At 39.8% G+C, this 26,811-nt stretch overlaps 2 protein-coding genes across 2 annotated transcripts in view; one reads left to right on the top strand and one right to left on the bottom strand.

Moving 5' to 3' along the window:
• Window positions 1-26,811, bottom strand: part of MCF2L2 (MCF.2 cell line derived transforming sequence-like 2) — a 258,201-nt gene that overhangs the window by 79,005 nt on the left and 152,385 nt on the right. The window contains exon 15 of the mRNA XM_049628514.1: window positions 18,710-18,795. Within this exon, the coding sequence (XP_049484471.1) occupies window positions 18,710-18,795 (86 nt within the window). The remainder of the gene's footprint in view (window positions 1-18,709; window positions 18,796-26,811) is intronic.
• On the top strand, window positions 12,242-13,858 carry B3GNT5 (UDP-GlcNAc:betaGal beta-1,3-N-acetylglucosaminyltransferase 5). Its single transcript, XM_049628511.1, has one exon. It carries the CDS (start codon window positions 12,642-12,644, stop codon window positions 13,773-13,775), a length of 1,134 nt encoding a protein of 377 aa, XP_049484468.1. The 5' UTR covers window positions 12,242-12,641; the 3' UTR covers window positions 13,776-13,858.

Here is a 26,811-nt window from a genome sequence, read left to right as displayed (position 1 = left end):
ATCTACATAATAGAACATAGGATGCGGTAGGAAGAAACTGTGAGAAATTCAGAAGAAAATGGTCTCTTCTCAAAGTAACAAAATGTATCCTATCTTTTTGGAATTTTGTTTATACTTAATTGAATTGATCTAAGCTTTGCATTTTGTAGCAAATACCTTTTTTGGAATATTTCCATAGCCATTATTTTATTCCATTGTTAGAATAATCTTGTGAAAAGCTGCATATATTGTGTCTAGGTTCCAGAAATTTAGGCACAGCAAATTATTACAAGAGCTTTTCCATTTGACATAGAATCCTTGCCAGCAAAGATTTAGCCAGAACAGTGCAAATCCAGAATATTTTCCTTACAGTATGCATATAGGTAGGAGGTATAAGAATCTTCATACTGAAAGATAAGAAACTTGATCAGGTGAAATGTAAACTTCTGAATAACCAAAGTGATTTTTTTTTTTTTTTTTTACATTTTAATGCTGGAAATTGAAAGGCTGGCTTTCATCTGTAACTTATTTTTAAGATTTATATTCTATAGTGACAGCTTTAACCCTAGAAGCCAGTTTTCTACACAAAGGAATGTTTTACTATGTCTGCAGACGCTAAGCTACCAAAAGTCCAAGTTCAAAATACTATTACACAAGTTAAGATCCATGTAAGATTTCACATTTTATCTCTTTATTCCTTTTCCTACAACTTTTTCTACAACTTTTTGATAGTGCTCTAGGCAAAGTAAGTTAAAAAGTTGACTCAGCTCAGGTTTCCTTCTCCATAATTTACAGGGTCTTATAATCTTTTGGCTGTGTCATCTTCGTGGAAATGTTTTAAGTGCTTGTGGGAACCATATTGTTCTTTCCTGTCAAAGACAATGGAAAGGCATGTTCAGCCAATTAGTAATGATACTTCTGTTCTCAGTCTCAATAGTATTTGGGATGTGTTAAGTGGCCCTTAGCAACCAGGTCAGTATTTTTAAAAACTTTTATCGGATTTTGAAAGGAAAATAACCCCTGAAGAATACGAGTCATCTACTAACTAAACCATCATGGTACAGATGCATGAACAACTTCTAGAGAAGGGAAATCAGCACATACTGAACACCTGATTTGGACCTTACTTTGTCAAACAAATGGTCTCAAATGATCCTTGGAAAAGACTGTGTGGTACATGGTTTAGAGAGAAGTCAAGCTCATGTGACCAGTAAATGGAAACAACAGAATATAAGTCTACTTTTGTTCATGTTCTAAAACTCTTGTTCCCCCCTCCCCCGCCCCTTGTGCTTCGCGCAGGTCCAGATTCCAGACTGCACCGGAACATGTGCTTACTCCATTAGGCCGTCTACACTGGACATATCTCTGAAGCTTTCTCTGCATCCTGCCTGTGGCCTACACTACACAGTATGTTGTAAACTAATATTCACTGAGTTAATTAAATGTAGGCATTACCTACTTGCAGGGCTGCTCAGCATAATGGCTGGAATAGGTAGGTGTTTAATAAATGATAGTTAACTTATTATAAAAAATGTTGATAGACTGAGATAGAAATATTATATATACCTCCTACATTTTACACTGTTATTTTTTGTACTCTGTAAACCCTTGATCAAATGCTCTTTCCAAATATAATGTTTAGAGTGGGACATGTGAACTGCCATTGGACAAGAAGCTTGTATGTCTAGCTTACATAACAGGTTTATACTGGGTTATATTGTCACCCTATTTATAAATCACTATTTTTCATATTTTACCTCAGCTGTACCTTTCATTTCATCCAATACTTATTTATCAAACACTTGCTTGAAACATCCTTTCTGAGTCCTAGACTTTTTACTCTCCTCTCCTTCTGTCCTTCTTACCTATTTTTAACCCCCTTCTGCCACTTTGAATCTCCACCTTAAATCCCCCAATCTTCTTTGTGGAGGAATGACTTTAGGTACCCAAAGGGCACAAACTCACAAGGTCACTTTTATCTACTTTCTACTACTACTACTACTTTCTACTTGCTACTGGGACCAAGAAAAGGAAGGAGGGAAAATTGAGGTGGGAGGTTAAGTAAGGGGTAGGTTATAAAGAGAGTGAGAACAGGCTCTGACAAAATGCAGGTGGTAGTAAAATGTGAATGACTCCAAACTTAAGTGAAGCAGATTCTTTGCCTTCTTGGATAGATTCTCCTGGCCCTGCCCCACTTGCTTCCCTGCCCTCCCATACAGAAGGAGCTCCAAGAAAAGCAGCTGGCCAGGGCCAGGGAGAAAGGCAGGTGCAGAGCTCAGGGACGGGACCTGGAACCCATCAGCTGCTTCTGAGCTTCCACGGGGTCTGGAATTTCAGAGTTTACATGGTTAACCCTATGTCTGGGTGCCTTAGTTGCTTCTGCAACACATGGAGATCCTTTATTCCTCATAGGCTGCTGTGCATTTCTATAGATGTAAAGCAGTTAGTACAAAGCCAGGAGCACAGTAAACTCTCCCAAGTTAGCAGAGTGGGCAAAAGGAGAAGTTTGTTCTTAACTAGCCAAAAACAAAACTGACAAGAACTGTATTTAAAAGAGCAAGCAGCCCTGTCAACATAAATGACTATGCCTCAGGAATGAATACAGAAGGCCAAGCTTAGAAGAGAAAATGTTTGACCTCTCTGAGACCTACTTTGTATTTCTGCTTTTTTGTTTGTTTCAAATTCTGTTATTGGAAATTTTTACTGACTTCTCATATAACTCCTCTAAAATATAGTAATACTCTGTAGTCCGTCATCACCAGTTTCCTTAGGACCTGTTTTTATTTAGGGACTGTCTTTACTTGTTTGTTCATTTGATATTTCCTTGTCTTTATTTTTCCCATAATCAGGAAACAGAAATCTACACCCATGTTTAACTTATAAAGGAACATATAATTTAGTTTATATAGGTGGGGAGCTTGTTACTGGATTCACACTGTAGGTTGTATAACTCACTTTTTCCCTCTATCCCACATCCATCCTTGCTAAGTTGGGATTTAAAGTCTTTGGCTAACACTGAATCAAGAACTAACTCTATAAATGTATTGTTTGCGAAGGGATAATGATTCCAAATGGCTTCTAGTCTTTGCCCATGGTTTGAGCCTAATAGAGCCAAAGTCACAGTCACAAAAACACCTAAAGGCAGCTATTGGGTGGAATTCTTCCTTTTTTACCAGCTTTGTATTGGCAACATTCAAATATGAGTCAAAGAACAAAATACCAAGTGAGGGAATATTTAATTTTTCATACTTAAAATCTGAGTTATAAATTCAAATTTTGGGTTGTTTCCTTCTTTTTTGAGCAAATAGAATAGGCAATTAGTACTAAACAGTACCCAGTTGTGATATTCATCACCAATGACTAGAACTAATTTAACTAAGAAAAATGAATGAAGATCAAATTATAGCCTTTCTAGTAAATTCAGGGTTAAGCCTGATTTTTTTTTATATGGCAGTTTGGCTCTTGAGGATTTGTACTAGCTCTGTTTAATAGGGACTAGATGATCAAAACAAGCCAGGAAAGAAATACTTGGAATGTAGAACAAAATGCCACATAAAGACAGATAGAAAATGTCATATGTCTTTCCTTTGAGTTATGCATGGACAGGCCCCCAAAACTGTCTCACATGGGACTGTAAGTAATACAACTTTAAAGATAAAAGGTTTAAAGTACTGAGGTATTTTTTAAACTGACTTACTGAAGAAGCATTAGTTTATAGTTATACTTTTATGACTTTTATGTTTTGTGCCCTAAATGAGTGCCTTGCTTGTGTCTCCCTGGCAGTCAGTGTGCTTTATGGAGGGACTGGAGAAGGTGGGCCAGCCTGTGGAGCCGTGAATAGGAGGCACACGTGGGGATGAGAAGGGACAATGCGTGTGATGTCTTCTCCTTTTTTTGAGGTAGGAGGTGAAACCATCTGCAAAGAGTGAAGGACACGGGCCTCGGAAGAGGGGGAAGATTGAGCATGGCTGATGAGGGGACAGGAGAGGGAGAAGGTCCAGGAGAAGTGGAGGCTGGTCACACAGCATGGAGCCCTCTGCCCACAGCTAGATACTGCCATTGTGGCAACACCGTCCGCATCTCCGGCAGCCACAGGTGTTGGGGAAGTAGGGAAGACAGGAGGCACCCGAGGTCTGGGGTTTTTGGGGTGGAAGGACAGGAACAGAGAGAGGAGGGCAAAGGTGCCAGGTGATTCTGCATCTGAGACAGGGAGGCGGGCGAGAAGGAAGGTCAGGAGATTGCTGGGTGGGGTGGAGTGTTAGGGAGCAGGCAAGGGGTGGGCAGAGGATTCCAGGTGAATATTAAGAGGCTGCGGTCAAAGAATGAGTGGACTACAGAGTGAGCGGACTGGAATTCGAAATTTCAGAGGAAATGCAGTTGTAGGTGAAGCCCCTTAAACGACTCTCCCGCTGAGAAGTTGCCTTGAGTGTGTGAGCAGTCACGTGAACAAAATGGTATATACTTGATGACATAAGGGCTCTTGAGACTTCTGAGTATTGTGTGTCTACTAGGTAAGATTTAGAAATATAGTTCCTCTAAAATTAGATGTTGATAATATATTACAACAATGGCCAGAAACAGCGGTCAAGAAACATACAGATAGGCGCAAAAAGGGATTCATTTTGAATTCGAACCCCCTGGCTTTCTCTGGCTCACATTCCTCAGCCTCTGGGTCTCGGATTCCCTGTTGCTCCTCCTGGAAGATGACTCCTCTGCTCCACCCACCCCCATCTCTACCCTCCTGGCTCCCAGCATGGCACCCACTCTTTGCCCCATGGCTCTCTTCCCGCTCAGAGTGCCCCACGGGCCTTGTCTGTCCTGCCTTCTGGTGATCGCCCTCTACTCATTTGTTACTCATCTCAATTTGCAACGAACCAGCCTTTTAAAATAATTCCTTTTTAGAAGAAATAACTATCTGAAGTTTTACAGAATTTGTACAGTATTCTCTTTCATTTGTCAAAAGGTATTATCTAGTCCTTGAATTCAAACCCGTGCACATAAATTGAGAGGCCACACAAATACATGCATGCATGCATACATACATGCATCCACTAAAACGCATGCAACGCATACACACATGCATCCAGGAAAACCCATGCATGCATCCAGTAAAATGAGATGCTTCCTTTCTCTGTGCCTCCTCCCTCTCTCCTTCCCCTGAGTTTGCTCTCCCCCAGGCCTCTCTGCTCCTCTCTCACCCTGGGGGCCCACAGCTCTCCCACAGCCATCTTCCTTGCACTCAGAGTGCTCCCCCGATCTGCAGTCCCGGCTATCTCAGGTCCCCATTGGACTGCTATACCTGCTGCCTCTCCAGCACCTCATGCTCAACACCAGCCCAGGCCCACATATGCTCCCTCCTCACCCCTAAGTCAGGAAGCCAGTTTCCCCTCAGTTGTCAGTAATGCTGGAAACTAGAATTCACCCCACCGCCACTCCTCCCATCCTAGGCCACTCCTCAGGTACTGCTGGGTGTGTTTTTCTCCAAAGGGTCTCCTGACCCCTGACTTCCCTCCCCACCTCCATCACCCCAGACAAGGCTCTCCTCACCTTATCCTGCTTCAGTACGAGGCCCTGATGGAGCCGGGGTCCAATCTCCACTGTCCCTGCTTCTGCCCTGCATACCACTGCTGCATTAACTCTTTCACATAAAGCCTAATACATACGGCCAAGGGAGTTACCATTAGCAACAAAAACAGAAACTCCTGTGACTTCTTGCTGCCCCCGGCACACACTGACTCCTCTGTCTCATTTTCAAAGTTCTCCATAAGCTGGCCCCAATCTCTCTGCTTTCAAATACATGCCTATGTCTCAAGTATTTGCCATATTGTTATTTTTTTCCTTTCTTGCCTCTTGAAAGGCAAGAAAATCTCTTGAAGGAAGAGATTGCTTCTCTTCCTGTAACCACCTAAATCCTGTTCATCTTCAGGCCCTCCTATCCAGCTGTCACTGATCTCTACTATTAGGGGCACACCTTTTTGCCTGTAGTTGGTATTGTCTAAATTAGCGCTGACACACTGTCTGCACTTTGCTGTGATCTGCTGATTGTTGTCCATGGGAACTGGGTTTTCATGTGGGCACTGAGTCTTGTCTCAAATAGATTGTAGATGCTTTCTGATAGGAGGCCATAAAATACTAATACATGATTCCCACCATGCTTGGCATAACTATTACATAGCAAATGCTCACATACTTGTAGGATTTCTTGAAACTTTGAACACTGAGGTTGTTTGACTTGAACTTAAAGTACGGACCCCGCTATCTTGATGAAAACTTCAAAATTTATATCAGGTTTTGCATAATATTTTAGGATCACTAAAGTAGACTCAACAAAGAAATGGGTTAACAGCAAGACCAAAGTAGAAAAAAAAAAAAATCAGGGGTCATTTAGGGTAATTTGTAGTCTGTAGCTTTTTTTCCAGAAAAGTTTAAAGAGCTGTCTTGTGAAGAAATATTCTTGAGTAACTGTGGGGCACAGCTCCCAGACTGAAAAGCATTTGGGGTAGGGTCAGCAACCTTCTTTTCTGATGTTCCTATTCTACTTCTATTCTTTACTCTTCTGACTACTTCTATCAGGAAAGAGAATACTAAGGGTATCTGTTCCTTCTTTTCAATCCAAATAGAAGCAACCCCAAGTTATATTCCAAAGATTTGCATACAAATCTTACTCAACTTAGGAAAGAGTTACATCCCAATAAGCCTACTGTACATTGAAAATACTGGAAGTCAAAAATGCATTTAATACACCTAACTAGGAAACATCATATCTTAGCCTAGCCTACCTTAAATGTGCTCAGAACATTTATATCAGTTGGGCAAAATCATCTAACACAAAGTGTATTATATGCTGAAATGTTGAAGAGCTCACTTAATCGAATACTGCATTGAAAGTGAGAAACAGAATGGTTGTCTAAGTGTATTGGTTATTGGCCCTCATGATTGCCTAGCTGACTGCGAGCTGCAGCTTACTGCTGCTGCCCACATCATGAAAGAGTATCCTATGGCATATCACTAGCCTGGGAAAAGATCAGGATTCAACATTTGAAGTACAATTTCTACTGAATGCATATGGCTTTCACACCAGAATAAAATAAAAAAAAAATTATAAGTCAGGGATTGTCTATATTTCCCTCTAAGCAGTTCTTTGTCCTGTTCTCTCTCATGGTCTTTCTTGTTTCCTATTTACAGCCGACTCTGAAGCCATCTGTAATTTTTATATCCCCTCGGTAACAATACGTGGACATTCACCCCCAGTTTGCAGATGAAGTCACCAAATCAGAGTGCAGTGAGAGTTGCCCGAGGTTACACAATGAACCTGGCCCCACGTGGGGGTAGCCCTGGAGTTTGCAGCCTGTGGCCTGGTGCCTGAGCTGGAACACGGGCACACAAAGGAAGCTGCAGGCACAGCGTTCTGCTGTGGATGGTTACTGAGCTCACATGCATTATCGGGATCTTTTGTTTCCTGTAAGGCCCAGCATTTTCTTTCTCCAGGTCAGGCAGGCCTGTGGGTTTCTCTGCAGTCTCCTCCCCTGCACTTGGAATACAGAAGCTAGAAGATGTGCTTTAGACAATCTTTAAAAAGACCGTGTGAACCAGAAGAGTGAGCATCGATTGCATGTGTGTGGTATCCATCAGCAAAGCCAGATCTGGGGCAACACTGTTTGGTTGCAATTAATGGATTTAGACCATGGAGGTGCATTTTGCTTTTGGTTGGGCGAGACTGCCTACTAACTGTGTTCAATTTGGAGGAGTTTGAGTGCTCTTTTGTTATAAAAGAGAAGTGGGTACCGTAAAAGAGTAGTTCACCTCTCCTAATCTTCCCCTCATCAGATCAGTACTACCATGGAGTTTGGTTTTGACTGATATAAATGATGGCTAAACAATTCAAGCTGCTGAGGTTGGAGAAATTTTGTTTTAGCATTTCATAGGCTGTTCTGAACCTAAGTAAGTACTGTAGATTGTTGGCTCTGTGACAGGTTCTTTGTCATTTTTTACAAACTGTTTTGACTCCTTGAGGTCAATTGGGAACAGTTGAAGAAATATAGGAAAATAAAGCAAATACCTATGTGGCGGGGGTGGGGAGCAGGGGGATAAAATGCATGCTATGGGCTGGCTGCTAAAATGCATGTTAGCAACAGAATACACTAGCCAGATGAGTAATAGGCCCCATTCATTGGAGAGATACTAGGGCCTCTGTGAGTCAAGTGTGCATGTGGGTGCTGGAGGAGTTAGGCCTGTGGGCTGATTGTCTAGCAAGAAGCTCAGACTTGTAAACAACTGGGAATAGGTACAAAGCGAGCTGGCATTGAAATATTACAAGTACAGGGGCTCACAAATGGAAAGCTAGTTTTGCCTGGGGTTCCAAACGTTACTCTCCTCTTTGTTTCCTTTCCCGGGTCTATTGGAATAGAAACTGCAGATTAGTTTCAATTGATAATTTACTTAGAATTCTTAAACACGTATGTGGTCTTAAAATCTGCCCTTAAGATTTCTCTGTTGCTTTGCATTAAGCCTCCAGTTCCTTTAATATGTATCATGGAGGAGGCAGAAGGGGATATCTGCCTTTATAGATGGTCCCTTATCTAAGTGAGCACTGTTGAAACCAAGAGGAAGTACCCTGTCCCACCAATGAAAGGGATTTTGCAAAGTTTAGGCAGATGCCACCCTCAGAAACTGATGTTTTCCACGGTCTCTTCCACTCTACTCTAGAGCATTTGGTCCACCATGACCAGCCAAACAAAGAAGGGAAATTACTGATATTGATATTGATATTGATCTATCCCTTAGAGTAGTATTTCTTGCTCTTTTGATGGTAAAGCACACACCAAAAAATGCATTTTACATTACAACCTGAAGGCACATATACATAAAACTTAAAGTTTCACAAAATGATACTTATACTCACTACTTTCAGTACACTATGCCATTCCTAATTTGTTCTTTCTTTTTCTTTTTCTTTCTTAAATATTGGTTGGACTTCTTTTTCTTTTTATTTATTTTAATGTTTATTTATTTTTGAGAGAGAGAGAGACGGACAGACAGAACATGAGTAGGGGAGGAGCACAGAGAGAGATGGAGACACAGAATCTGAAGCAGGCTCCCAGCTCCGAGCTGTCAGCACAGAGCCCAATGCGAGGCTTGAACTCATAGACTGCAAGATCATGACCTGAGCCAAAGTCAGACACTCCACCAACTGAGCACCCAGGCACCCCTTGGTTGTGACTTCTTAACATTTATTTATTTTTGAGAGAGAGAGAGAGAACACATAGGGGAGGGGCAGAGAGAGAGGGAGGCACAGAATCCAAAGCAGGCTCCAGGCTCTGAGCTGTCAGCACAGAGTCCGACACGGGGCTCGAACCCACAAACAGAGAGATCATGACCTGAGCCGAAGTTGGAGGCTTAACAGACTGAGCCACGCAGGCACCCCGGTTGTGACTTCTTGAGTGGCACCCAAGTTTTAAAACCTGTGCCCTAGGGAATAAGACGATTATCTCTGGACAAAGTCTCAGGGAGGGTTGGCTCTGGTCTCCCATTTCCTTGGACTTTTGCATGCCTGGCCTTTGCTGTTATCACCCCTCAATGAAGTAACCTTGGGAGATAGGTAATACAGCTGGATGCAAAAGGCCTAAAGTTGCCAAGGTTAGGCCAACAGGGCAGGGTGCTGTCGGTGCTGCAGTTGGTTTCACTTCAGGGCTAAAGGGCAGGGGACTTGAGATTGAGACCTTTGGGCACAACAGCAGGGCCTTTTCCCTGGAGCTTGTGATGTGGTCTCAGCTACCCAGCCAGCCTGGACTGAGCAGGGCTTGCGTGGTCTTTTCCCTGTCAGTCTGTTGAAAGCTCAGGAGACTGGTATGTCACCCCTGAGGGGAGAGCCTACTTCTTCAGGCAAAGGATATGTCTTACTTCTGGATAAGCATGGAGGATAGAGTCCTTGAGGAAGGGCGGTACCATCTCCTAGTTGTGTCAGAAAAGGGAGGACATGTGACTGACTGGGCCTCCTGACCTTAGTTCTTCCCAAGTGACCAGCTGTTTGAGTGAAAGTGGCTCCACCCCACCACAGTTCTTAGCACTGACATTCAGAGAATGCCTCCTAGGTGTCGGACACTGACCTGAAGCTAGCGTATCTACGACATCGTGCCTTACATCCTGGAATTCACAGTGTAAATGGAGGAAGCAGTTAAATAAAAAGTCAGTCTAGGAAGATGGGTGCAAGAATTGCTGTGGTAATACAGATAAGAAAAATCTTTGGTGGGAGGAGGGTGTGGCCTCAATTCAGGTTTCCCAGAGGATGTTGCCTGCAGAGATTAGTGAGCACTAGTATACTTCTTATGAACCTTGTTAGCAAGGGAGCAGGGCTTGCCAGGCCACAGGACTGCTGGTAAAAGGCTGCCATGGATGAAATAGCAAGCATGGCTGAGCTTTCAGCCAGCACTTTGGTACTGACAACTAGTAGAGAGCTTCTGAAGGGGGTTAACTACTCTAAAGGATATATCAGTATCAGTACCGTCACCTTTTGGTTTGGCTGGTCATGGTGGACCAGTTTTAGAAAGGTCACTCTGTAGGGTAGAGGCTGCGTGGGTCAGGAATCATTTTGGCTGCTGCACTAGTCTGGGTGAGAAATGATGATGACATGAAGGGGTGAAGAGAGATTCAGAAAAAGCAATTCACAGGATTAAAGAACTGGATATGGAATGGAGGAAAAGGACGACTTTCAGATATCTGGCATAGATGCATGAAGTGCAGTCAGACAGAGAAAGAGAAAATGGGAACAGCAGATTTTAGTGGAGAAGACAGAAAAATGGGCTAGAAATGGCATGTGAGTACCCCTGTGTGCCAGGTAATTATCTGCCTACCTCCCTCTATGTATATATCTATGGATATTCCCATTTAACTTGCATAAAGACTCTGAGCTAAATGGTGTTATTTCAGTTTTTCAGACTTCTGGGTTAGATACATGATACAGGAAAATAAAAGAGCCAGACCTGGTGTTCAAATTGCCTGACTACAAAGACAGGGCATTCCTGGTTTGAACATGCTAACTTTGAGGCATTTCCAAATGAAAAAGAACAGAAAAAAGATGATGATATAGATTTGGGGCTCACAATGTCATTTGGTTAGTGAGAGTTTGGACTATGCTTTTGAACACATATCTCGACTCCTTGATTATGAACCTTGATTTAAAAAAAAAAAAACACCTTACTCTTGGGGCGCCTGGGTGGCTCAGCTAGTTAAGCATCCAACTCCTGATTTCAGCTCAGGTCATGATCTCACAATCTTGAGATCAAGCCCCACGTTGGGCTGTGTGCTGACAGCACAAAGCCTGCTTGAGATTCTCTCTCTGTCTCTTTGCCCCTCCCCCTGCTCTCTCTTTCTCTCAAAATAAAAATAAAATAATAATTAAATAAAAAAAAGTCTTACTCTTAGTCCTGCCTTGTCTGGGGCAGGCTTTAATGAATTTTAACTATTATGAACTTTCTTTTCATCATCCATCTATTTTGCCTTGAACTATATACAGGCACGCCTTGGAGATTGCAGGTTTGGTTCTAGACTACCACAATAAGACAAATACCATGATAAAGCAAGTCAAATTAATTTTTTGGTTTCCCAGTGCATATAAAAATTATGTTTACACTATACTGTAATTTATTAGGTATGCAATAACATTATGTCTAAAAAATGTACCTACCTTAATTAAAAAATACTTTTTTGCTAAAAAATGCTACCCATCATCTCAGCTTTCACTGAGTCACAATCAACTGATCACAGATCACCATTACAAATATAGTAATGAAAAAGTTTGAAATATTACAAGAATGACCAAAATAGGACACAGAGACATGATGGGAGCAAATGCTGTTGGGAAAATGACAATGCTTGCTCGACACAGGGTTGCTACAAAACTTCAACTTGTAAAAAATGCAGTATTTGCAAAGTGTAATAAAATGAAGCACAATAAAACAAGGTGTGCCTGCAGCTACTTTCCTCCTGACGGTACTGCAAATCAATATGCAAATCAATGGACACACCCATTTGGGATTTTGAACTTTAAGTATATAGGAGGATGATAGCCATTTGGGAGGCCTTTTTATTTTTTAAGGTCAAGAAGAGGGTCTCCGTATTCTGAATGGGAGGACAGTAGAGAGAGTGGTTCTTTCCCTTTCCTTGTACTCCTCCCAGCCAAAATAAATATCTGTATGCCTCTGCTAAAGCCTAGCTGCCTCCTCACCTTTTGTCCACATCAGGCAGGTGACATTTTGTTTTTAAGGAATGAAAAGTAGTTTCTTTCTTTCTGGTAATGCTGTAGCCCATTCACTTGTCATCTTTTCTCTTCCTGACTCTGATAGGTCCCACTTCACTTCCACAAAAAGAAGTACATGGAATGGCCATGTGAGGCCAATCACCTAACTTAATGAAGGATGTCAGTGTGGAAAAATGTTGACACACCAGTGTCCTCATTCTACAGTGTGTTCCATTCTTTCGCAATCTCAGAAAAAATGGCATTGAAAGAAAGTATTTTGTGAAACAAGAAGCTCCTACTTTTTTAATGACTAACATGTATTAAGATGGACATCTGTTCTACAAGATACAAAGTTCTCTGGTTTCGAAGAAGCAAGCGCCCATTGAAAACCAATCCTAAATAAAAACAGACCTGCGTGGACGTCAGAATGTTTGTTAGTGGCAGAAGAGTAAAAAAATGGCAGTTTGTTCAGTTATTTGCCACTTGTTTTATACTAAGCCTCATGTTTTTTTGGGGACCAATTGATAATCACATTGTGAGCCATATGAAGTCCTACTCTTACAGATACCTCATAAATAGCTATGACTTTGTGAATGACAGCCTGTCTCTTAAACACAGCACAGACGGGGCTGCTCACTACCAGTACTTGATTAACCACAAGGAGAAGTGTCGAACACAAGACATCCTCCTTTTACTGTTTGTAAAGACTGCTCCTGAAAACTATGATCGACGTTCTGCAATTAGAAAAACATGGGGCAATGAGAAGTATGTTCAGTCTCAACTTAATGCCAACATCAAAACTTTGTTTGCTTTAGGAACACCTTCTAACCCACTGACAAGAGAAGAACTGCAAAGAAAACTGGTTTGGGAAGATCAAATGTACAGTGATATAATTCAGCAAGACTTTGCTGATTCTTTCTATAACCTTACTCTTAAGTTACTTCTGCAGTTCAGTTGGGCAAATAGCTTCTGTCCACATGCCAAATTCCTTATGACTGCTGATGATGACATATTTATTCATATGCCGAATCTTATTGAATACCTTCAAAGTTTAGAAAAAATTGGTGTTCAGGACTTTTGGATTGGTCGGGTTCACCGCGGTGCTCCTCCCGTTAGAGACAAACGCAGCAAGTACTATGTCCCCTATGAAATGTACCAGTGGCCGGCTTACCCTGACTATACTGCTGGTGCTGCCTATGTGATCTCCAGTGATGTAGCCGCCAAAGTCCATGAGGCATCACAGACACTTAAGTCCAGTCTTTACATAGACGATGTGTTCATGGGCATCTGTGCCAATAAAATGGGGATTGTACCACAACACCATGTGTTTTTCTCTGGGGAAGGTAAAACTCCTTATCATCCCTGCATCTACGATAAAATGATGACATCTCATGGACACGTACAAGACCTTCAGGACCTTTGGAAGCATGCTACAGATCCTAAAGTAAAAATGATTTCAAAAGGTTTTTTTGGTCAAATATATTGCAGGATAATTAAGATAGTTCTCCTTTGCAAATTGACCTATGTGGACACATATCCTTGCAGGGCTGCCTTCGTCTAACAGTACTTGAATGTTGTGTGTTTTCACTGTCACTGAGCCAAACCTGGATGAAAAACCTTTAGATATTTGTCAATACCTTAGGTGAAATGAATATGAAAAAAAACAACAAAGAAATATTTTGAAAACAGTCTATCAGAATGTTTCTTTGATTCTAGAAGCTATTCAGTAGAACTTATCTACTTCATTGCCTAAATTCATTTCAAGGAATTTATATACAGAAAAGGTTTATGAAGACAAAACTAAAGGGAAAGTCAAGTTCTCACTTAATGCCACGTGTGTATTTGAGGCGTAGAAAAGTTATTAAGGTGCCTTGGTTTTAGAATAACTGCTTTCGGAAAATACCAAGTGAATGTATAGCACATTTCGGAGAAATGAATATATTGTTAGACCAGGTTTACAAGTTAGTTTTTATTACAGAGCACTTGACTAGGGGGAGACAGAGGCAGGAGAAGATCGCCATAGGAGAAAGTACTTGAACCTGGTAAAAGAAAGTTCCTGTTCTTCGAGGAGATTTAGAAAAATGTACACGATTTCTTTATAAAACAGCCAAGTCACTTATTGTCACATCGGTGTAGCTAATTTACCTAGATAGTGGTAGAGTCATTTAAAACATATTTATATCTTTCTTTCAAAGTTTAATGTGAAATTTGAGAAGTTATTTGCTCTGCCCTGACTGGTACTTCATGTGGATTTTTTGATTATTAGAAATGACACAAATCATGGGCAGCTTGTTACCCACAGGGTCCTTCTCTAGGGAGAAATCATTACTAATTCAAATAAGCCAATTTTAATTTAATGAATTTTTGAGCTGGTTTTAAAATATTCAATATCAGTCTGTTTTTAAGGTAGTTATTTGAAAGTAGTTTGCACAGAGGAATATAATAATGGAGAAGACTTCAAAAAGAAAGAACATTAAAAGCCTGTTTTCCCCTTTTCTATAATTTATAAAATAAAATTCTTAGTGTGGAAATTATTGTAAGGATGACTAAGATTAGCCTAACCTTCCCCAAGAAGGTCTCATGAACCACAGGACTTTGTTCCAAGTTCAGATTTTAAAATTGAGAGTATTCAACATCAGATCAAAGCTATCCTATCTTTAAAAAATCAATTATTTCATCAAAATAACTAGCAGAGGTATCGTCAACTTGGAAATTTTTCAAATGTGAAAGCAGAATGAAAGTGATAGAGAGGTCACCAGAATGAGGTTTAAGATATTTGGGAAGCTGCAAGGTCTTCATATTCAAAGACAGGTGGCTGAGATCTAAAAGAGTAAGTTGCATTTATTTTACAGAGCAGGATAAAAATGTGGCCAGGATGTGACTGCCTCCCCTCCTACAGAAAGAACTAGACGGTGTCTGTTGTCACAGGGATCGTACAAAGGCCCAAATGGTGACTCCAGCAAAAGCAGTTGAACTGATTATGAAACCCCTCTCTGCAGAGGTGCTTGTTAAGGAAAACTAAGATGTCTCATTTCATTCGATGGTGTTTGAAACATGCAAAAGAAGACAAAGCTAAAAGAATTTTTGGTAAACACAACTGGATGATGACATATACTGTAATGTTTTGCAGACAGCTTTTTAATGTTTACAGAAATCCTTTTGTTATTTTTTTTTCTATTTTGAAAATTGAGGCTTGTTTACATTGATTGCTCAGATAATTTAAAATTTTTACTCCTGTCAAAACTACAGTGTTGACCATTCTAGGTTTGTAGGTAATTTTCAGAGCAGGGTCAGTGTTTTTAGATCATTACGGTTTAAATTTTCTGACCAATTTTAAAACCTGTAGATAACAAAAGCACATTTTGACAAAGGTGTTTTATAATTAATTTTTATTAGTTGATTCTTTAATAACCATTTGACTCTGGGCCATACATACCCTGTGTATCTATACTTGTCAGCGTTTAAATTTTCCATTGGTTGAAAACTAAGTGTCTCTCTGGCCATTGAAATGATCTTGTTTACAGGATACTTTTGTGAAACAATTATTTATTTGCAAAAGAGCTCTCCTCAACTGTGTTCATCTTTTGCTTAGAATAGAATGGAACAGATTTAAATTTAAAGGAAATATGAAGGCACTTCCTTTTTTAATCAGAAGGAAATTGCTAGATGCTTCCTTCATTAAAGTACTGAAAAGAATATTTGTAAATAAAAGGATTCCAGCCTTTTAAAAAAGAAGGAAAAAACTTTCTGGTGCTCTAATGCAAGGCTGTCTCAAAAATCGTCAACAAAGGGAAAATAAACTATCAGCCTGGATGGTCACTTGAGTAGATGATGGTTGTACACAGTATTATTGCTAAAAACTTTTTACCTCTTGGGTGGTTTGCATCTTTTTTCCATGTTATTAATTTTATACCAGTATGTTAAATATTTATATTATTTGAATTTTGCTCTTGTATGGCAAAAATAATTAGTGAGTTTTTAAACATAAATCTGTGATTTCCAATAAACTTTTTCCAAAAGTTTGTGTATTTTCACAAACTTTTAAAACTCCCGTGTGAACACCATTTGTCTGTATAATCAACTTGTTCTGTTTAATGTCAGACAGGCCTGCAGTACACAACATTAATGCTGTTGCTGTTCAAACCTGCTGCTGTGCTCAGGACAGAGGATTATCATGTCCTCTGCTATGGACACCTAAATGCTTCTTTTGTCTGTTAAATGAATTATGCTGGAATGTTTAAGTTGGGGGAATTCTTCTCTTCTAATGGATTGTTCAGGAAAGGATGAAATAAGAAACTATAGCCATGGTGCCGTAAGACGTCATTTGAAAGGGTCATATTTTCCTTTTATGTGATATCATGAGGTGTCAGAAAGTAGACTCAAATTTAGCTCGAGTCTTTTAATGCCAGGAATGTTCTTAGGCCTGCTTCTGTCTGAATGCTGCTTCAGTGTATTTGTACATAGTGTGTTCTCATCTCCTTTTCACCTGATTCCTGCTCAATTCTTAGCCTAAGATATGGTGTGATTCAATCTATATATGTTTTTAAAACTTGGAAGCATCTGAATTTTTTGGTTGTAGATATTTTTTGCTCCAGACCTCAAAGGCTCCTTACTGTCTCAAGCATCAAATCTAATCTCTTCTACCTGGTTTTCCAGGCCTTATGCAATTTTCCTTTCCTTCTTTATTCTCTGAAGCTTTATTTTCCCCACTGCCACTATCGTCAATCATAAATCTCACTCATGACCATACCTTGTGTAAGTTGGTTTCCCTTGCCAGGAACACCATTTCTCCTGTTCCTGTTGAAATCTTGAAAATCCAACCCTAACTGTGCTCTTCAATTAAGCATCTCTCCCTGCCCTCCTCCCAAAATATATACTTTATCACATATATAATTGTGCTACCTACTCATTGTTTCATGTGCTTTTTCCTGGCTAAAATAGAAGTTCTGAAGGTAGTGCTATCACATTGTACTTGAAATTCTTATATATTTTTCAACTATAATAAAGAAATATTTTTCTGGCAAGTCATTCCAAATATGAAAAGAGACTAATTATTCAGAGCCCTTAGTGGTGGACACTGTCTGGTATAACATTTTACCTATACTCTGGAAAAGCTTATAATTCATTCAACAAAATCTGGGTGCTTACTGTGTCAGGCACATTGTACCTATCATCTAACCCCAACAAATTTGTATGAGTTATGCATAAAAACTCAAATCTACAAAACAGAAATGAATAAGGAAATATGCAGAGATTAAGTTCTTGCAGCAAAGAGTAGTGATCTTAAAGATTTATAAAAAGCTGGTAGTAGAGCAAAAACATTAGTGTAATGTTAGACTCTCCTATCACCCTGCTTAACCCGCTAGCTAATTTTTCATTTTCTCAAAGTTCTTTTGCAAGAATCATAAAGATATTTTTGTTTCATTAAATGCTGTCACTTTTTTCCTTTATATTTCCCATTAGATGTATGATTTAATGGTCTACTATAAATTAATACAAGATTCATCAATTAACTTTAAGGGACCCATTTAAGATTCTTATAAGAGTAAAATTACAATTTTTGAAAAAGGAAATTAGAATCATAAAAGTAGGCATGAGTTGTAGCGATAGAAACGTCCCAAGAGAGGTACTGTCTCTTCAGGACAACAGAACACATTGTCAATACTTGGCGCTTTTCAGAGACCACCCAACTAAAGATACTTTCAGATATGCTGACATGGGCCATTTACCATAACTCAGAGATAACATTTCAATTAGTACAAGCCCACGTTTCCTTGAGTACACCTTAAAGTGAAAGAGTATAAAGTAGTCTAATTAAACTAATATGGGCTTTAATCAAGCAGCAAGTTCCTAAAGACATTGGTTCATTTATTCTACAGGCATATTTTGGAGGCCTGCTAAGAGCTAAGCATTATGACAGTCCCTAGGGATAAAAGTGGTTCATAAGTCAGTAAGTCAAATGGTGTGGAGATAAACAATGTGATGATTGGGAGAATAGAGCTAATGATGGGATTTTGAGTATAAAAAAAGATATTTTTAAATGAGTTTCTCCTGATGTTTTTGGTCTTTACCACCCTAATTTAGGCTTTCTGAACTGCTGAGTATTCACATACATGTGAACACTTTCCTGTAGTCCAAACATAGCATTAAATTTGTATAAATTGTGTGTTCAGGGAACCTATTGCCTTTAAATGCTTTGAAACCAATAAGTCAATCAATATCAACATTAGTTTACATTTACTATTTTCTTGATAATTCATCTTTTAAAATACTGAGTATCCTTGGAACTTGGTTTATATCATTTTCAGCTCTTGCTTGTTGCTTTTATGAGATCCATGGGTTTATTCTCAGTATACACATGAAGGTTACAGAAAACTATATGTGATTTTATCTGGGAAAAATGAGTGACAAGATTTAAAACAGAGGATACCCTCCCCTCCTTCCCCACCACCTCTAGGGGTTCAAATGACTCCTACCAGGGATCTGGAATCTTACCCGGAGGGGGAAAGATGTGCAGGGCCGTCAAGCTGCTCTGGCTCAGGGTTTGCCCCATCGTGACTGCTTTCCAGTATTTCTTCATTCTGAAGTGAAAGAAACTTTGGTAAAATAGTCTGTCTTATTTGGGAGCTCTATGTTTTTCTTTCCCCCAATTTATTTGTTATGTTTGTTTTTGTTTTGAGTTTTCTAGATGGGCACCATGTCCAGTCTCTCATCTTTTTCTTTCTTGGGTTTTTCTCAACCCCTCTGTGGATCTGTTACAGTTTGCCTTTCACGCTTTCTTTAGAAACATCAAAAATATCTTTCTTTTTTTTAATATATATTAAATTTTTTTATGTTTTTATTTTATTTTTGAGAGAGACAGGTGCCAGTGGGGGAGGGGCAGAGAGAGAGAGGGAGACACATGATCTGAAGCAGGCTCCAGGCTCTGAGCTGTTGGCACAGAGCCCGATGCGGGGCTCAAACTCACAGACCGTGAGATAATGACCTGAGCTGAAGTCAGATGCTTAACTGGCTGAGCCACCCAGGTGCCCCAAAAATATCTTTCCCAAAAGCAAGTATCCTTTTTCCTTAATAATGTATGGTCATTAATATTGTACTCCTTCCCCTCCCCCAGTTGACTTGCAATAAAGATTCAGAGTTTGAGCTAAAGGGAACAGTAAAGAGATCATTTGCCTCAATATCTCCATTTTTTTTTTCCTTTCGGGGTAAGAAGTCAAGATCTGGAGAAGTTGCAACCTACCCAAGACCAGAAAGTGAGCTTAAAGACAGAGATGAGGTAAGCCCAGAGTCCACTTTTCACAGGCTGGTAATCGCAGGTCCAGTCTATCACACTGCGTCATAAAGCAGGTGGTTCCTCAGGTGTGCAGACTGGTCACCTGGCTCCAAGCCAGCTGCTGATCAGAAACTGTGTTCCACTACCTGTCAGCTCTGAGACCCTGGGCAAGCTCACTGAACCTCTCTGGCTTGATTTCCTCCTCTACAACATGGACCCCATGGCACTATCCACCACAGAGGGCTGTGGCTCTTTTTCAGAATAATATTAGGCCTTTAGTTGTCAAAAAGAGGCAAAACTGCTCATTTTGCTTTCAAGAAAATGCCATTTTAACAAGGAAGCAAATCTGTATAATACTGATAGCAACCAGTGTAGCGTAAAGGTATTGACTAATAACAAACAAGTAGATAATTAGCCAGCATTTGAATTCTTCCTGCTTGCCAAGTTCTGTTTAAATGAATTATTTTACACTGTCATAAAAGGGAAAGATTTTGAAAGGGCCCTCTTGCCAAAGTATTGTTCAAGAAATTTAATGAGTAAACATAAAGATTCTATGTAAATTAGAGCTGGAAAATGAACAGTTTTCCCCAGACTGAGGAACAGATGAGAAGTCTGATAAACAGGTGAGAGTGATAGGCTCTCAGCTAGTTGTTCACCATGCAAGAAGAGAGGTCTCTCTCTGGATTAACAGAAAGCAGTCAAGGTGGGTTTTTTTTTTTTTTAATTATTATGCACAATGCCATCCACAGAAACAGCAATTCAAAAATGCTGAACGAATGAAAGAAAAGCATGGATCTTTGATCTTTTTCATAGATATCCTCCCAAATCTGGGAGAAATCTTTCCAGAAAGCAAGCTAAAAAATAATGGACTATTTGGGATACAAGTTTTGCATTCAGCTCTAAAATACAAGGGCAATCTTAAATTCTAAGTTCATATTTTGTTTTTTTTTTTTTAAGTTAATTTATTTGTTTGAGAGAGAGAGAGAGAGAACAGGGGAGGGGCAGAGAGAGAGAGAGAGAGAGAGGGAGAGAGAGAGAGGGAGAGAGAGAGAGAGAGAGAAAGAGAGAGAGAGAATCCCAAGCTGACTCCACTTTGACAGCTGTGCTGACAGCTTAGAGCCTGGAGCCTGCTTCGGATTCTGTGTTTCCCTCTCTCTCTGTCCCTTCCCCCATTCACACTCTGTGTGTTTCTCTCTCAAAAATAAATAAACATTAAACAATTAAAAAATATATAATAGAATCTTCTTTTAAAGTAAGATATCATTTCACTAAGAATCTAAATTTTTAGTTCCCTCTATTACACATATTTGATCAGATACTAGTATAGATTTCTCATTTCAGTCAATATACAGAAGTAAATAGCGGTCCCTGGATTCAAACCAATCTAGTTATTTTTGCCACACTACCAAAGCTCTTTCTTCACATTTTCTATATAATGTTGAACTAATTACTATGGTGGTTAATGTTACATTGCATCCGCTTCTTGTTCCTCCCCTGTGACGTTACTGTGCCTGAAGCACCTGCTGGACTTTGAGCTCTAGCCTTATTTGTCTTTGGATCCTCAACATGTAATATAGGACCTGCATAAAGAGTAACCACCATTACTAACAGAACTTCCTCTTACTGTATATTTGCTACTGTTTATAAAATGAACTGTGCTCTATCCAACTCTTTCGGTCTATTGTAAGTGTGGTAGACTGTAGGGTCTTTTATTTCATGACAACCTAACGACAGAAAATAACAATGACCCAAGGTGTGTAGGTATGGACTATCATCTTTTACAATGAATGATGATGTCCTACTGATTTATAGACTCAGACAGCTGGTGTCAGGGTAGAGAAAGAGTCCTCTGTCAATCAACTTTGATGAAATATAACACTGTTGCCACTGAGAATGTGATGGGAAGGATCCACAGCAGATCTGGGTACTGCTTTAATAACCTGCAGGGAGGTAGTTAACTATACTGTATACCAAAGTTTTGCTAAGGTTTAGACAGATTAGTTGTGTTCTGATGCAGTAGCTTTCAAAGTCTGACCATGCCCCTCAAGAAAAACATCAAAATATACATACGTAAATCACATATATTGTGATTTATAATAAGAAATATGTGTTTGATCTTGTCCTGTTTTGGGTATAAATCTAAAACTTGTAATTTCCTAAGTGACAGGAGCCATGAAGGTGTCTTTTGTTATGCATAGCAAACCCCTTTCAACCAGACTAGAGTTTATGTTAATAAGGTGACTTTTGGAAAGCACCAAAGGATGGGGACTGGTTGCCAGGAGAACCAACTACGTAATCAGAGGGTTGGAACTTTCAGTTCCCCTGACCACCACCACTTCCAGGAAGGGGAGGGGGGCTGGAGATTGAGTTCAATTACTGATGGCCAATGGTTTAATCTATCATGCCTATGTAATGAAGCTTCCACAAAAGCCCAAAAAGAGAGCCTCTGGGTCTGTGGACATTTGGAGATAGGGGGTGGGTAGTGGCTTGCTCAGAGAGCATAAGAGCTCTATGTCCCTTCCTTATACCTTGCCCTATGCACCTCTTCCATGTGGCCATTCCTGAATTGTATCCTTTTAAGATAAACTGGTAATCTACTAAGTAAAATGTTTCTCTGAGTTCTGTGAGTCACTCTAGCAAATTAATTGAACCCAAGGAGGGGGTCATGGGAAACTGATCTATAGCTGGTCAGTCAGAAGCACCAATGGCAATCTGGACTTTTCAAATGGCCTTTGAAGGGGCTGGGGGAGCAATGTTATAGGACTGAGCCCTTAACTTGTGGGATGTGATGCTATGTCTAGGTAGATAGTGTCAGAATTTAGTTAATTGCTTGGTAATGGTTGAAACACAAACACACACACACACACACACACACACACACACACACCCCAGACATACATATAACCAATGTGATACACTCTATTTTTATATTAGGCTATCCTTGCTGTATTCTGTTCTTATTTATTTTTAAATGTTTGTGAGCCCACCAAATTGAGTTCAACTATCACCACTGTGACCTGTAATTCAAAAACCTCTCACAGAGTGAAAAGAACACAAATTCTTCATGTGAGAGGTAGACTGGGTGGGAATCCCTGATTTACTTTTTATTTAAAAGTGGCCTTGGGCAAGACTTCTCTGCACCTTAATTCTCTCTCTGTAAAAGAGGGCTCACTGTATCTATATCAGAGGGTCATTGTGGTGATTTGAGATAAGGAATTAAAGTACTTAGCACAAAGAAGACTTGATAAATGGCATTTATGGTTGGCTGTTTAAGATGTACTTTGTGGGGATTAAAATAAGTAAGTAATGTATGTAAACCACCAGGCACACCTGACCTGCAGTAATTCCTGGGCAGTTCCTACCTGCTCACATGTAATACAGACCCCATATTTCTCACTAGGTTGGAGGTGTTGGCCAAGTCACGTAAGCTGCCTGGACATCTATATTCTTCTGTATAAAATGAGGGAGATGTGTAAATTGGCTATGAAACATCCCTCTGTTTATAATATCAAATACCAACATAGGTGCTATTGCTTCCTATTTTGAGATGAAAGCTAAATTGTAGCCAGAGTACTTTGGAGAAGAAAAATTAACATAAGCTTCCTGAAAGCTCTAGAAGGAAGACCACATATTTAAATAAATGCTTGCTTTTTTCCCCAGATATTGGTCCTTTTGTTCCTTTTATTTTAAATAATGGACCAAGAAAATTGACCACAGACCAACCCACCCATTGCTGCTATATTTTTTGTTAGAAATTCCTTAGGAACCTCATTGGATTATAAAATGATGCTTTTTTAAAGCAAAGTAACAAGTTCCTGTGGAATCCTATCCTGTTTCCCTTCAGTCAACCCTGACTTGGAGTTGCCCCTAGGGTATCTCAAAGAGGGTAACTTTCTCAGCCAGTTGGAGATTTAAAAGGGAATTGACCCGTTAACGACCCTATTAGAGAGCCAATCAGGTGGAAAAGCCCCTCTCCATTTATGTTCGTTTTATTCTGAAGAAAAAGGGTGGCACTGAAGGCAGGCAGGTTGCCAACTGCCCTGGACACAACATCACTCCCTGTACCCCCATTTCTACTCCAGTCTCTCCTTTTTTCAAAGTGACACCAACCCATATACAGGTGCTCTTAGGAGCACCTTGAATGATGACTTCCTGTGTCCTCTGAACAAACATGTAATCTAATTGATTTGTTTCCTCCATATTTTGAAAAAAGATGTGTTTCAAAACTGGGAAAATAGGCTAAATGCCTAGCTTGAAAGAATTTTATTTAAAAACTTTATTTAAATTTCTCTGGAGAATATATCTTTTTAAAAGTATCAATCAACTTTTTAAAAGTCCCTACATTTTTAAAAAAGTATCAATAGTTGATTTTCAATTGATTATTAAAATATATTTTTTCTTCCCCAAAGGAGAGATAGCAACTAATCTGAACTGAATCAGATTGGTTTTTCCCTGAAGTTAAATGATTTCACTGTATGATTTTAGAGATTTTTGGAAAGCAATTTCAGTTCCAACTTTTTAAAAGCGATGCTATCTGGTAACTCAAGGTGAAAGTATTGTTTTTTATATTATCACATTTCTTAAAAAGAGAAGCTACTCTGGTGGCTCAGTCAGTTAAGCATCTGACTCTTGATCTCAGCTCTGGTCTTGATCTCAGGGTCAAGAGTTTGGACCTACTTGGGCTCCCAACATGAAAGAGAGAGAGAGAGAGAGAGAAGCTTCTTGACTTCAGTGTGAGAAAAAAATAAGGCAGATAAGGGGCTGAACCACCCTCTTCGTTTAAACATAAACAGTGATCATTACAAGAAGTATTTAAACATTTTACAGCATTACAAATTAATTATGAAAACCAGAGAAAATCAATGAAGAGGTAGGACAAGTAAGAATTATTGAAAAATGGGGGCGCCTGGGTGGCTCAGTCAGTTAAGCGTCCGACTTCGGCTCAGGTCATGATCTCATGGTCCGTGAGTTCGAGCCCCACGTCGGGCTCTGTGCTGACAGCTCAGAGCCTGGAGCCTGCTTCAGATTCTGTGTCTCCCTCTCTCTCTGACACTCCCCCATTCATGCTCTGTCTCTCTCTGTCTCAAAAATAAATAAACATTAAAAAAAAAAAGAATTATTGAAAAATGATACAATGGTGGGCTGTAGGGGAGGACAGTGGGGAAAAAAGGAAAAGGAAAACTCTCCAAAGGCCATTCAACTTCCAGCCTCAGTCCAGGGTGGTCTTACAGACAAAGTCCCAGAGAGAAAAACATTAGCCTTCGGAAGGGATAGCTATGCCTTTTCCTCTCCATTGCTGGAACTGCTGGGGAAAAGGTGAACCCGTCTTTTTTTTTTCCCCAGATTCAGTAGGTTCTGACATAGAGAATAGGAAGAACTTTTGAAAAACAGGAACCACTTAGAGATCTATCCTGGGAACAGATTTCTAGCTGGCTTGTCTGCCCTGTTTGCTCTATCTCACTGACCTTTTCCAGCACATCTTCCTACTCTTCATTGCCTGAAGAAGCCACTCACTGCCTTTGGCTAATAGGGCAGTCAGGGCAGTCTTTTTTTTTTTTTTTTTTTTTTTTTAATGGTAAGTATTTCCAGAAGAGTCAAGGAACTGTCAGTCACTCATCATCCATGCATTGCTATGAACTATCTCATTCAGATATTCTCCTGCCTCTAGTCCAGATCAGCTACATTGGGAGGAGGCTTCCAAGAGGGAGAGGAGAGGAGAGGAAGGTTTTAGCACATTTTATAGACTAATGCCCTTTGGAGAAGGGCAGGCTTGAGGAGACATGCATGAGTAGTCCTGAGGCTTTGTGGAAATGGGAAATGATTAGAGAAAGATAGGGGAATGGGTCCCAAAAGCAAACTTCTCCTATTTCAAAAATTTTCCAGGATCTCTTTTATCTAAGATCTTGAATTTCCCAGGTAGTTTTGTTAGTAATTAGTTCAATGTTCTCAATGGTTAAATTGGTTTTTAAAGGATGGACTAAAGCTAAACAATGTGTATAATATTTTGTTTATGGGAAGAGTGTCTTCTTAAAAAACTGTAACATTGTTTTAACAATGATTTACAAGTCTGTAGTTCTGTTCAAAATATCCAGAAATTGAGAAACATGTTGCAAGATACCTTTCTTCCATTCCCAAACCGAGAAAATGTGAAGGAAATAAGTGTGTCAAGGACATTGAAAAGAAGTTGCCCATATATCCCGAATTTTCTCAAGCTGTTTCTTTTTATTTTTTTTTAAGGTTTATTTATTTTGAGGGAGAGAGAATACGTGTGCATGAGAATGGGTGAGAGGCAGACATAGAGGAAGAGAAAGAATCCCAAGCAGGCTCTTCACTGTTAGCACAGAGCCCAGCGTGGGACTTGATCTCATGAGCTGTGAGATCATGAACTGAGTGGAAATCAAGAGTTGGGCAAAATCAAGAGTGGGGTGCTTAACTGACTGAGCCACCCAGGCACCCCTCAAGCTGTTTGATTTCATGTGATTTTAACCTCAATGCATAAATGTCAGGGTAACTTAATTTGTATATGTCTGTAAATCTTAACTCACGAATAAAACCACAAGTTTGTAAAGTGCTTTATTAGACCAATCTTTGGTCCCTAACCTAGTTCACAAATAATTTCCACATAACTTTAAGGCCAGTTGGTTGACCTTATTGGTGGGAAGGGGGATGGGCTACAGCTAATAGAAAGAAAAGGCGTGGGTTGCAGATCTATAAAACCCTACAGATGTTGGACTCAGCCTTCATAAGTCCTCACTTCCTACTGTTCCTTCTGTGTGCTCTGTATTAGTCAACAAATTCATCCAATAAGGAATCCAAGATGGAAACCCCAAAGTATTTTCAATATCTTCTTTCTTTTCCCTGTCTATTAAATAATCTCTTCTCTTTCTTCTCTGCTTTGATCTACTCCTTCATCCATCACACTTTCTCTGACAGTCTAGTGTATTCTAGGCACTGGGAAGAATTATCTAGATTGACAGATATAAGCTCTGCCCATCTCCCTTTCTCTGTCATTAGTAGGCTCTCAACATTAGAGTCTCATCTAGACTGTAACAGCTGCTGGCAGCTGGTCTGCCTGCCTGCCTTCCAGTGTACTCTTCATTGTCATACCAGAGTCATCTTTCTAATACATAGGTGCCCTTCCTGGCAACAACTCCTAACCAAAGCCTTCAGCAACCACCTGTTTTCGTCTACCTGTCTATCTTTCTCAAACCACTCCCAGAAGAGCCTATGCCCCTTCAGACTTCTGAGACTTTATATCCTTCCCCATTTTTGCTTCCCTTCTCCATCTTATCCACCTTTCAAAGTTGTATTTATTTTTCAAAGT

This window comes from Panthera uncia, chromosome C2 (genome assembly GCF_023721935.1).
Source record: "Panthera uncia isolate 11264 chromosome C2, Puncia_PCG_1.0, whole genome shotgun sequence".
NCBI lineage: Eukaryota > Metazoa > Chordata > Mammalia > Carnivora > Felidae > Panthera > Panthera uncia.
Note: the sequence above shows the minus strand (reverse complement) of the source record. Positions and strands in the feature narration are given on the sequence as shown.

Coding starts and splice junctions, on each gene's coding strand:
- B3GNT5 (XM_049628511.1), top strand. CDS start 12,642: ATGTTTGTTAGTGGCAGAAGAGTAAAAAAATGGCAGTTTGTTCAGTTA.